A 12,976-nucleotide genomic window follows, 5' to 3' on the forward strand; every position below is an offset into this window, starting at 1 on the left:
TGTGTCAAGCATCAAAAAAAAAATGCTGATCTAGATTATAGATCTGCTATGTTTCGGCTTTAGGCTTACGGTTAAAAATGGCAAAATGAATTAAAAATGGCATTCATAATCATAGCTGTCCTAAAATGTGCTCACAAGTACAGTATTACAAACCTGTGTGTGTGTGTGTGTGTGTGTGTGTGTGTGTGTGTGTGTGTGTGTGTGTGTGTGTGTGTGTGTGTGTGTGTGTGTGTGTGTGTGTGTGTGTGTGTGTGTGTGTGTGTGTGTGTGTGTGTGTACCTTAATAGTGTCCAGTGCCAGCTCTATGACCGCACACTGTTTAGGAGTCAGGGCCTTGGCCTCCTCTCGTCCCATGTGTAACTCCTGAAAGATGAGGGAAGATGTTTTTGTTATGTTTTCTTCAAAGAGGAAAAGAGGAAATTGAACTAATGTTAAAATAATTTTGACATTTGGCATTCTCTTAAAGTAATACTAGGTAACGTTTTCAACAAAACTAAAGTTAAATTGTATATCTTTTGCGAGTGGCAAAAGTTTCACAACACCCACTCCGTGAATTTCACCCCCGGAAGCCTTTTATTTATATATTTTCTATTGAACGTGTACGGGGGGGACTTTCCCGGGAAAATGACGTTCCTGGCCAACGTCATGACGTCGTGGCCGACGTCCTCAGGAACTACCGCAACGGTTTCCTGTTTGGCCAGGAACTACCGCGCTATTAACAAAAAGGAACCTCACGCTGATTTTAAGATAATGTAGGATTGGAAGATCGAAAAAGAACAGAAAAAGAAAGCACAGCTCATGGTAACTAATGCTCCACTGGCTAAGAGAAACGATCCGTAGATAGTATAAAACAATTAAAAGATCGCTTTTTGAAACGCTTCCGGCTTCCGGTGAAAACGAATGGAATTCTGGGTAATCGAGGACTAGGGAAATTGTAAGCAGTGACGGTAGTGACCAGCAGAGGTTGCTAAAAATCGTTATTTGTGATTCTGCATTGTACAACTTTAAACAATAAATCTGTTATATACATATTGAGTGGAAGTAGTATTGTCTTGTTGCTGTTTGACCGCCCCACTCCACAAATACTGGGACACTTATATCATCAATATAATCATCACTGTGTATATGAATATCATTCCTGTCGTGAAAATCAATAAATCAAATCAATTATACATTCAATTTTTATATTGAACAGTAGAAAGGCTTTCAGAGCACTGCAAATATAAGTAGTTTTGAATGCTGCACATTTGCAATACATATTTACGGGACAGATACAATTTACTATGTAGGCATTTAGCAGACACTCTTTATCCAGAGCGACTTACAGTAAGCAAGGTAAACACATACATCAAATGCAGAGAGACAGCGTAGTGCCACCTCAGTAATTTAGGATCACAGGAAGAACCTAGCATCAGTTTAAACAATATAATATCAAAAAAGTATAATCTGAAACTATAGGTCAACAAATGAACCTAGCATCTGTCTAAATAAACATACTATCTAAATTTGATTTTTTTTTTGCGGGGGGGCTTTTATGCCTTTATTTGGACAGGAGAGTAGGCTGACAGGAAATGGGGAGAGAGATGGGGGGGAGACATACAGCAAAGGTCGTCGGGAACGGGAGTCGAACCCGCGAGGGCCGCGACACATTGTCACGCTGGATTACCAGCTTAAGTGGTGTGCGCTTGGACCACTAGGCCAGCGGACGCCCCTCTAAACTTAATTTTAACCTTTGGATAAGACTGGATGGTCGTCAAGGCTAGGTCAAGTGCTACGGGTTAAGGTGGAGTCTGAAGAGGTGAGTCTTCAGATTACGCCGGAAGATTGGGAGTGAGTCTGCAGTTCTAACTGCAATGTGGAGTTTGTTCCACAGTTTGGGAGCCAGAAGGGAGAAGAGTCTGGGACGTGTGGAGCGTTCTTCCGGATATAATGTCAACTAACAGTCAATACAGTACTACTACTACTAGCAACTTCCTCCACTGGTGATGCCTTATAAGATTCATTATTTAATGTCTTATTACCTTGAGCTTGGAGAGCTGGCCCAGGTCTTTAGCAGCATTGAATGCTGAGTGAATCATCTGAGTGCCCTGTGGACGAGAGACCAGAGACACGAGAGAGAGAGAGAGAGAGAGAGGAGAGGAGAGGAGAGGAGAGGAGAGGAGAGGAGAGGAGAGGAGAGGAGAGGAGAGGAGAGGAGAGGAGAGGAGAGGAGAGGAGAGGAGAGGAGAGGAGAGGGGAGAGAGAGAGAGAGAGAGGAATGTGGAACAGGGGTGCGGAATAGGGGTGCGGAATAGGGGTGCAAACGTTAATCAAATTAATCTATTTAAACATTTCTTTAAAAATAGGGAACCAATCTACAGGCTCACATCACAATGTGTTGTGAGCTTGTTGTAGATTGGTTATTTTGGCTATTTTTGGTTAATTGCACTAATCAACATACCCCCTGCAGAGATAGAGAGAGAGAGACATAGAGAGAGAGAGAGAGAGAGAGAGAGAGAGAGAGGAATAAGGGTGCAAACGTTAATCAAATTAATCTATTAAATTTATTATAAAAATAATCATTTTAACATTTCTTTAAAAATAGGGAACCAATCTACAGGCTTGTGAGCTTGTAGATTGGTTATATTGGCTATTTCTGGTTAATCACACTAATCAACATACCCCTTGCAACATACTAGCGTCATGTCCAGGGGACATCATGGCTGGGGTCAGTGGGGAATGTACTTCATGTGGCCCCTATGGGCCACATGGCTCAGGAAGGCTTTTTCTTGTCAATTCCTTGAGTAGGCTATATAAATTACATTAAGATAATATTTAAAAAAAAGTTGAATCTTGAATATTCGATCAATCGGAAAAAAATATATCGATAGAATCGATAATCACTAAGATAATAGATACACCTCTAGTGTGGAATGACCCTGTGGGTCACCTAGCAGGGTTGACAGGGATGCAGGGGTCAAAGGTCGTCAAGGAGGCGAGCGGGGAGGTGGGTTTCATTCAGTGGTGGAAAAAAGTACTCACATTTTGTACTTAGGTAAAAGTATCAATACTGCAATATAGAAATACTCCGTTACAAGTAAAAGTCCGGAATTACAAGTGTACTTGAGTAAAAGTACAAAAGTATTGGCATACAAATGTAAAAGTTCTCATTATGCAAAATGTTTCAAAATAGCAGATCTACAGATCCATAGCAGCTCACAATGCGTCGCATCGCGACTCATTGTGAGCTTGTAGATCGGCTATTTTCAAATGGCCAAAATATACATAGGGCTGAAGTGGTTAATGTATGTTTTGTAATAATAATCACATCTACAAGGTAACTAGTAACTCAAGTTTTCAAATGATTGTAGTGTAGTAAAAGTACAATATTTGCCTCTGAGATGTAGTGGAGTAGAAGTAAAAGTACTGAAAATTGAAAATACTCCAGTTAAGTAAAAATACCTCAAAACTGTACTTAAGTACAATACTTGAGTAAATGTACTTAGTTACTTTACACCACTGGTTTCATTGCATTTCAGGAGATGTGGGGGACAGATAGACAGTGGGGACATTTAAGGGCTACGGACACAGAGAGTGATGTGGGACAAGAGTTCAAAGACTCAGGACGTTTTTCTTTTAGGAAGACGAAAGTATCACAGATGCACATGGCCGGGTGGTGGTGGTGGTACAGTAGGTTCAGTCTCTTTGTGCAACGTGCACCATCCATCACACATGCACCACCTTGACACAAGGGGGCGCACCAAAGTACGAGGATAAGACTTGGTTATCAGAGTCGGCTGCAGTTCACAGACAGACAGACAGACAGACAGACAGACAGGTGGGAGGGGTCTGTTTGTTTGCTGTTGGAGCCTCAGGGGGAAAAAGGTGTTGCTCCAAATGGTGTTCACTCATGCTCGTGTACACAATAGACCGACACACGGACGTACACACACACACACAAATAATACTTACAATAGCCTAATGAAGAGAAGAGAGAGAAAGAATGGGATAATGACAGATGGGTCAGTGTATACAAATATTATGGATGTTTGAGGTGCAATCGATAACCTTTTTAGAGAATAAAACGTAATTTTAACTAACACAAATGTGGCGGTTGTATTTGGTCTACCATGCATTTTTGACCTTGGATGGATGGGCTAAAACTGGGTGGAAACAATTCGGAAATTTTAAATAAATAACATCATAAAAGAAGCAATACAAAGACTTTATGATTTTCATACGGGCTGCTATCAGGAGTGGTTTTCACAGCAGCAGGCGTAGGATGCCAGATTGACAGTGGTTAAAAGGCACTGAGAGAGCGAGACGGAGATAGAGAGAGTGGTGGAAAAGCTGGGTGAGATGAGAAGGTGTGTGAGACAGGATAGGACGCTGCATACCGTCGTGTCGGTGAGGGTGGGCAGAACCACGGTCTTCTCCATGGTGTTCATCACCAGCTTCCACAGCTCCTTCAGCACTCGCTTCAACACCGTCTTCTCACAGATCTTAGCAAACAGGGACAGGCTGGAGAACACACACACACACACGCACACACACACACACACACACACACACACGCACACACGCACACACACACACAGTACATCAGCGGTACTCTACTCATTAGAGTCGAAAGGTCTTTACACACCCCGGAAGTTAGACGAAAATACAATCTGAAAAAGTGTCTGAAAATGTTGGCGATGCGTTTGTTCAGAAACGGGATTCCTCATGTCTCTCTAGCTCTTTAGTAAACAGAAAATACTAAATTTAACTGCATTTTCTGTTTATTAAAGAGCTGCAGAGACAGGGAGACCCCTGTTACTGAACAAACGATGATTATTATCAGAATATAGAGATTTTAACCTTTTATCAAAACACTTTTTTGTTTTAACGTGCGCGCGTGTGTGTGTGTGTGTGTGTGTGCGCGCGCGTGTGTGCGTGTCTATTGTGTGCACGTGTGTGTGTGTGTGTGTGTGTGTGTCTCACTTGACGTCCAGGAAGTCCATGATGGGTCCCAGGACGTTGTCGGCCTCCTGCACCACACTGCCATTGGCCGGGACAGTTTGACCTTTGACCTGAGCCAAAATGTCCCCCATCTGCCTCACGTTGTCCTCGATCTGAGGCTGGAAACTGCAGCAACACACACTCATTATTATCATCATTATTGTTATCATTATTAGTCATATTTTACCTTTTTGTTATTAATCAGATTACAGAGAAAGGTAAACTTTTCTCCTTATTCCTGAGGGCATCTTTGACACACACCCACGATATATTTATGTATTCTGAGTGTTATTGAGCTGAGCTGGCCAGTAAATGCTTGAAAACTTCAAGCTTGCCTTCTTTGTTGTGATCTGACCGACACCCTAGGAGCGAGTGCCATCATAAATAACCCCCAGCAAAATATTCCCAATCCTTCATACAAATAATAATGGGACTGGTAGGGGAATAGAAGAAAATAGGCCTATTTTACATCTGTGACTAATACTCTGACGGTTATGTTGTTTATGCTGATATGCTCTAATTGCAACATGTGCAGGGCGACGTGTGATGTAGTATTAACTTCTTGTGCCGATTTTATCAGGTAATCTAAGGGTACGATTTTAAGGGTATCTTGCTTTTCGCTGCCTACACCAGAGAGAGAGAGAGAGAGAGAGAGAGAGAGAGAGAGAGAGAGAGAGAGGATCCCCAAAATGATGTATGTATTTGGCCGCGGACCCCATCTCAAAATATTTTGTTCCAGGGACCCCCAGAAGCAAAGATTTGAGTAAAACATTTTCGCTTTGAAAAAATATATTTATATTCGAAGATCTTTCAAAAATAGTGCTGAGCATATCTGCTATTTTGAATAGCCACCCAATGTGCTATATTTATATAACTACAATCTAAAATGACACAGATGCTTTCCCGGTTTTAATCCTATATTTAAATTGCCTACACTAGGGTGGGCAGGTGCGCGGGCAGGTGCACAGGCAGGTGCACAGGCAGGTGTGCGGGCAGGTGCGGGACAGCGCCACTGCCTTGGCCGCATCATATATGGAAGATATTTCATTCTCAATCAGTTTGATGTGTTGAAACCTACTGATGGGCTGAAGGCAGCACTGAATTGGGTAATCAAACTGTTTGGCTCTTAAGCACAGGACTCTGTGTCTCTGTCACACTTGTTGCTGGCTCTCCTTATGTAAAGGAACGCTCTCTCATCGAGTGGTAAGCGAATACTCTACTGTATTTTTCTGTCGTACATTCTCGATGTGTTGATACTTTACTGATCGTGGCTTTTCTGTCTCCATTATAGGCAAAGTAGGAGAGCGACTGAGCACTGCCACATTCCATGTTATTTGTTTGGAAATGCCCCGATTGGGAAGAACTCTTATTTTGACTGCCTTTGGGGTAAATCCCCCTGTGGTTAAAAAGCCAAAGCCTAAACACATGGCATCTGACCTCTTCACACTTTTCCTGATCTTTCCCTGAAAAGTATTATTCTTTTTTCAACCGCATTTGCCAGGTGTCAAATGAGGCCACTTCACACCTGGCAATGCTTGGACAATCCACTGATGTTCCACTTAAAATAGAACAGCCAAGTGATTCATCACGGTTAGGATAAGAGCGTCATTGTCCATGGTGCATAAAGGTGGCTATTTTTATAATAATTTTTACTGCTAGTGCAACAAGAGAGAGGGGAGGGCCCTCCCCTTCCAACAGCCATAATGATTTAATTCCAAACCCACCTGACAGCAAATATTCTGCTGAGGTCGTCCATCACAACGTTGAGTTTATTCTGCAGCTCCTTCAGGAAGTCACTGGCCTCCAGGTTGAGCTGCAAACAACACCATAGGCTGATGAGTCTACAGGCCACGCCCCCACACTGATGAGTCTACAGGCCACGCCCCCCACACTGATGAGTCTACAGGCCACGCCCCCCACACTGATGAGTCTACAAGCCACGCCCTCCACACTGATCCCCACACTGATGAGTCTACAAGCCAAGCCCCCCACACTGATGAGGCTACATGCCCTCCACACTGATCCCCACACTGATGAGTCTACAGGCCACGCTCTCCACACTGATGAGTCTACGGGCCATGCCCCCACACTGATGAGGTCATATGGTAGTGATGTGAGATGTGACTTACGCCTTTGCCTCCCATGGCCTCAAACATCTTCTCCAGCTGCACTCTCAGTTGTTGGATGTTATTGATGATAATGCATGGCTGTAGGACAGAGAGAAGGACATTAGTGTTAATTTTGACAGCACATTTTGATGTGTTTTTGATCATAGTCTTTTGAATAAAATTCCATTTAGTTTTCGTCATAGTTTAGCCATCAGAAAAGTTTGACTTTTATTCTAGTTTCAATTGACTAAATATCACAAGATTTCAGTCGATTAAATCTACAGTTGATTTAGTCGACTAAGATGTATGTTGGCGGGCCTTGATAGCATCGTAATGCCTGATTTATACGTAGCTGTGTGCCAAAAATAGCTGATCTACAAGCTCACAGATATTTGGAGCGTGACACCTTGCGCGCAAACAAGCATAAAATGACTTGTCTTAGTTCTACTGGATCTCCTCTCCACTCGTCCCTCCCTGACATTTTAGTCTAGTTTTTATCTGTTGACGAAATTGTCAATATATTTAGTCCTTCCTATATTTCTTAGTTTTAGTCATCATCGGCTTAGTTTTTATTTAGTTTTCGTCAGTGACAAAAGGTAGTCTACGAGAAACTTTCATCATAGTTTTAGTCGACGAAATGAACACTGGAATATTAGTGATGATAATGCACGGCAGGACACAGAGGACATGTTACAGATGCTCGCACAGACATACACAAACTTCAGTTTATTGTCACGTCATCACATGTTTACACCAGCTATAAAAGACTGGATGACATGCTTTAGTGTAAGCTTCCCACAAGTTACAATTTATCAAAACATTAGATATACATATACTCTTGTACAAATAAATGTCATAAATAGCCGTGTAAAACGTGTGGGACTAGGAATGTGTGTACAGTATCTACACTCATATAAGTGAGAGAGTACCAATGTAATGGGAGCATAAGACTAGCATTGCCATCTAGTGGACACTTTTAAAAATTGCAGCAGGTAGACCAAGGTGACATGTGACAGACACACACACATGCCACACGCACGCACACACTTTTATCATTATACTTCTGAGGACATAATTGTTTTAATCCTAACCCTGAAGCCGAAAATAGCCTTATGGCTCACAGCTTGTAGGTCTGCTATTTTGGTGTTTGACACCGGGATGCAACGAAGTATAAATCCGGACCAGCATAACTCCAAACCTCAACCTCTAAACCTGGAAACTGTCACACATGCCACACACGCACGCACACATGCACCGGCACGGCTCAAAGTCAACATTATTATTCTTAAAGAACGTCCCACCCAAATGTGCCAACATCCATTTGAGGTGATAAACATAATGTATGCATTAAGGAGCATCCTAATAAAACTCTCTAACGGCACTCTGCTGTCTCATACAGTGTTTGCTGTTAATGCTCTTATTATCCAGAGGGGCTCATATACAGATCACTGTAATCACTATATACAGGCAGGAGCTTGATAACGACATTAAGTTGATCCACACCAGAGGCTGTGGAACTCTCTACAGCCGTGGGGAAAAGTAACTGTTATGATGATTATTATGACTATATGACTGACATTTATCTGCTTGACTCTGTAAATACACGTGTGTTGAATCACTCTCATCTGCGTTAAGCACATATACTGATACACTTAACGCCATGACCATCGACTACTTTATCAGATAGACTGACGTCTGTGCAACAATGATACCAGATGCATGTTCTATTCCTACTCAAAACCTGCTTAAAGATGATGTCACTGGTAGGCGGGTTTCTGAACCTCAACTGCAGGTTGAAAATGGGTGAAGTCGTCCTTCAAGTTAAAAAAAGATATTTTCCACCACAGCTCTGCAGGTGACTAACAGCCAGCCCGTCCCCCCTCCCTCTCTTCCCCTCCCCCTCCCTCCTCCTCTCTCTCCCCACCTCCCTCCATCCCTCTCTCCACTCCCCCCTCCTCTGCTCCTCTCAGCTGTTTAGCTGTAATCCATCAACGTTAGTCTGTCTAACAGCTTTTTTTTTTGTTGCTGCCTTGCAGAAAACACACTCATTGATGCAGACATTCCTGGTCATTACTATTCCTGTGGGACATGTTGGGTCTTTCTGGGGGGGGGGGGGGGGGGGGGGACTCCTCTCCTCCATCGCTACATTCTGCTAATTACAGCGTTCTGATTCACTTAGACACACTGCAGGCAATGATCCCTCAACATTTTTATTGGTCTGAGCAAACACTAAAACCCCCCGAGCAGTACCTCAGCAACTACTGAGCAACGTCTGACATGTACACTGCTGGGTACACTATGGCCACCTTGACACCTGTGACAAGGGTTCAACCCTTAGTTAATGAAAATTAAGTATTATTATATTATTATTATTATTATTATTATTACACTTATTATTATTATTATTATTATTATTATTATTATTATTATTATTATTACCCTTATTATTATTATTATTATTATTATTATTATTATTATTATTATTATTATTATTATTATCATTATTATTATTATTATTCAGTATTTTTATGTGAACACATGTAGATAAATACATGATTGCTGTGTGTTCACACACACACACATTTAAAATGGTTTATGCCGGCTTACATAAAAGAGCAAAAGCCATAAATCCTGAGACTCCAAAATGACGATGCATTGACATACTGACATATTGACATACATTGACAATATGTCTAAAGAAGGTTAGCCCTGGCTGAGAAGTGACAGGCGTTGTGATGAATAAAAGACAGCCCAACAGAATATGTATATGTAGAAGTATACCGAGAATGTTGAGAGTCACTGATTTAGGAGCTTAGAGGCTGAGGACCGAATCTGAAATTTGAATCTGAAAACTTACGGTAAACCCGTCTTGCAGCTGTTTACTATTAAATAAAATACATAATTATCCACCTACCACTTTCTCCTTGTTGACGTGGTTGTGAAAGTCTTTGGATATGATGTCGGCGTAGGACAGCAGGACGTTGCCGATCGTCTAGAAGACCAGAGAGAGACACGTCAGGTCAATACATCTGCAAACCATCTGTAAACCATCTGTAAAGCGACTTTGAGTACCTAGAAAAGCGCTATATCAATCTTATTATTATAAGGAAGAGGCCCAATTTCCAATATGGCTGCCTGTGCCTATAATCGTGACATGACATTTTCATATGGCCCCATCCCTAACAGGAAGTGCTTTAAGGCCCGCCCCACCCACCTTGGCGAATCTCTTCATGTATTCGCCGACGATCTGCGGGTCGGGACACTCCAGCTTGCGGATGATCTCGAAGCTCTGGTTGAGCTGGGAGAACACGTCCACCACGGAGCAGGAGAACAAGGCGTGCTCCGACGTCACTTGGAACTGGAGAGGAAGAGAGAAGCCATTAAAGGGGAAATCCACCCATTTTCAATATTTAACTATGTCATTAATATAGCATAAAGGAGTTGTGTGGAAATAAGAAAAAATTAAAAAAAAAATTAACATTGCAAAAAAATGTAACATTGCAAAAAAATTAACATTGCAAATTACACTGTGATGACTCATCACAGTGTAATTTGCAATGTTAATTTTTTTGCAATGTTACATTTTTTTGCAATGTTAATTTTTTTTTTAATTTTTTCTTATTTCCACACAACTCCTTTATGCTATATTAATGACATAGTTAAATATTGAAAATGGGTGGATTTCCCCTTTAAGACCCCTGAGGCCCATTCTACGTGCCAAGGACCCCCAAATTGATATGCATTTGGCCTGTGGACCCCCATCTGATTTTTTTCCCCCCAGATTTGTGTTAAGATTATTAAATTATTAAAACATTTTCAAACACTTGTTTCACTATAACATGAAAATGTTCAGAAATGGCAGATGTACAAGCTTGCAGCGCTTGTATATAGTAACATGTGTTGCTATATATATATATAGCAACACATGTTTTTCAGATTATATATAATCTAAAATCTAATCTAAAATGCCACAGATGTTTGCCCGTTTTTTAATCGGTTAATAATCAACCAAAAATACCAGATATACTGGTGCCATATATATACAAGCTTACAATACGTCGCATACGATCTGGTACCGACCAAATTTAGCACAAACATGGGAAAATTCTCATTCCACTACTCTGCCACCATAATGTGGAATGTCCTGACATTGTCCTTGGTGTGACTCACTCTGGCAGGGATTGAAACCCCAACCTCAGGGCAGACATCTCATATATAAAGCCTAATTTATGCTCGCGCGCGCTGAGAACGGCGTGGAATAGCCAAGAAGAGCAGAATCTACAAACTTGCAGGTCTTAACTTGTAGGTCAACTTGTCCTGTCGGTCTTATTCTCAGCGAGCGACACAGTCATGCAACGGTGTATTGTTGACACCCCAAGGGAGAGCTATGTAAAAATTATCTATAAAATATAAAGTAGTCAATCTACTGAGTCACTGCTGCCCAAGTTCACTAATGCATTCAATCACCGTCCCCCAAATATAGCCTACCTAAAAAAATATGGACTTGGCAACATCCTTGAACTCCCTTCTGATTTAAATGGGCCTTCTATCCAAAATGTTTGACGTTAGAGCATCCATCACAAGCCCATCAGTCAGTGATATCGACGTTAAGTGGGAGGAAGTGCTCGGGAGGAAGTACTCGAGGCTCATATTCCACAGGAAGCAGAGGCAACGCCATTAGCAGAGTGACCTGGGTTGGTTCAGACAGTTCAATATTGTTGCACAGACTTCATTTCAGTGAGGCTAGACAGCTGCAGTTAGTGATACTTGTGTGTGTGACAGATGCCATATGATGCTGTCTATGCCTCAGACCTTAACTCAAATGTTAGGGTTATGCTAGTTCAGTTCAGTTATTTTTTTATTTTAGGATATTGGACACATAACATAAGTAGTGAAGTACATTTCACAAAATCGCCAATATTTTTCCTGCTGCTACTTGCAGCAATATCCAAGGCTTATGTTAGTGGTTACTGTTACTTTCAAAGTCCCTTTAGACATAAGACCACAGCCCAGCGCTCTCACTGCTATGCTATATGTACTGGTCTGGAAGATAGCTAGTCCTATTAACCCAATGGTGCTCAAACTTGCATGTCAAGGACCCCCTGATTGATTTGCATTAGTCCACTGTTTCCCATACAGTGGCCCGGGACTAGCCTGGCATGGCCAGACTAATATCACTGTGTATTAGTCTGGAATCTCTGTGTAGAACCTGCATTTCCGAGGGGCAAATTAAAAAAATGCCTCTGATGATAAACCCGCCCCATATTTGCATACTGGGCTCTGACTGGTCCCTCACAACTTCGGAGGGAGAGAAATAAAATCTCTATTGAGAGGGGCCAGACCTAATCTGTCAAGGGCATTTTTGTTTTGCAATGGCAGATTCGTCTGGAACCAGGCTAGCCCGGGACCTGATTGTGGGTCACGAGTAAATATCCCCCTTTTGGGCGGTGAAACCGCCCCTATAAGTGAGGTTTGGAAATTTGTACAATTATCCTGCGCTGTGATTGGCCAAAAATGTACCCTGCCTAACCCTGCACCGTGATTGGCCAATCACAATCTATTCAGGACTGTGATTGGCCAGTGTCACATGACACATGTGCATAGCCCTATATAAGAAACCATAAATTAGTTTTTTTTAAGTTATGGTTTCGTCCATCATAAAGAGTGATTCAATAAATGTATTTATCTTTTGTACATGATTGGTTGACTCCATTCAGTATTGTGATTAGCTAGCAAGACACATGCTGTGATTGGCTACATATGACGAAACTAATCTAAAACCATTGTACATCGGAATATGACTTTCATAAAGAGTGTTTCAATAAATGTATTTATTTTTTACATGATTGGTTGACTCCATTCAGTATTGTGATTAGCTAGCAAGACAC

General features: G+C 41.7%; 2 protein-coding genes across 2 annotated transcripts in view; both read right to left on the reverse strand.

Annotated features, from left to right (window-relative positions):
- sirt6 (sirtuin 6) overlaps positions 1-12,976 on the reverse strand; it is a 372,587-nt gene that overhangs the window by 113,029 nt on the left and 246,582 nt on the right. The window lies entirely within an intron of this gene.
- LOC308093353 (protein unc-13 homolog A-like) overlaps positions 1-12,976 on the reverse strand; it is a gene marked incomplete at both ends in the record, with an annotated part of 78,909 nt that overhangs the window by 6,352 nt on the left and 59,581 nt on the right. The window contains 8 exons of the mRNA XM_080439688.1: positions 280-363; positions 2,022-2,087; positions 4,377-4,500; positions 4,963-5,106; positions 6,705-6,793; positions 7,110-7,187; positions 10,003-10,080; positions 10,303-10,446. Coding sequence (XP_080295814.1) covers positions 280-363; positions 2,022-2,087; positions 4,377-4,500; positions 4,963-5,106; positions 6,705-6,793; positions 7,110-7,187; positions 10,003-10,080; positions 10,303-10,446 — 807 coding nt within the window. The remainder of the gene's footprint in view (positions 1-279; positions 364-2,021; positions 2,088-4,376; positions 4,501-4,962; positions 5,107-6,704; positions 6,794-7,109; positions 7,188-10,002; positions 10,081-10,302; positions 10,447-12,976) is intronic.

Source organism: Gymnoscopelus braueri (genome assembly GCF_963280865.1).
Source record: "Gymnoscopelus braueri genome assembly, chromosome: 10".
NCBI lineage: Eukaryota > Metazoa > Chordata > Actinopteri > Myctophiformes > Myctophidae > Gymnoscopelus > Gymnoscopelus braueri.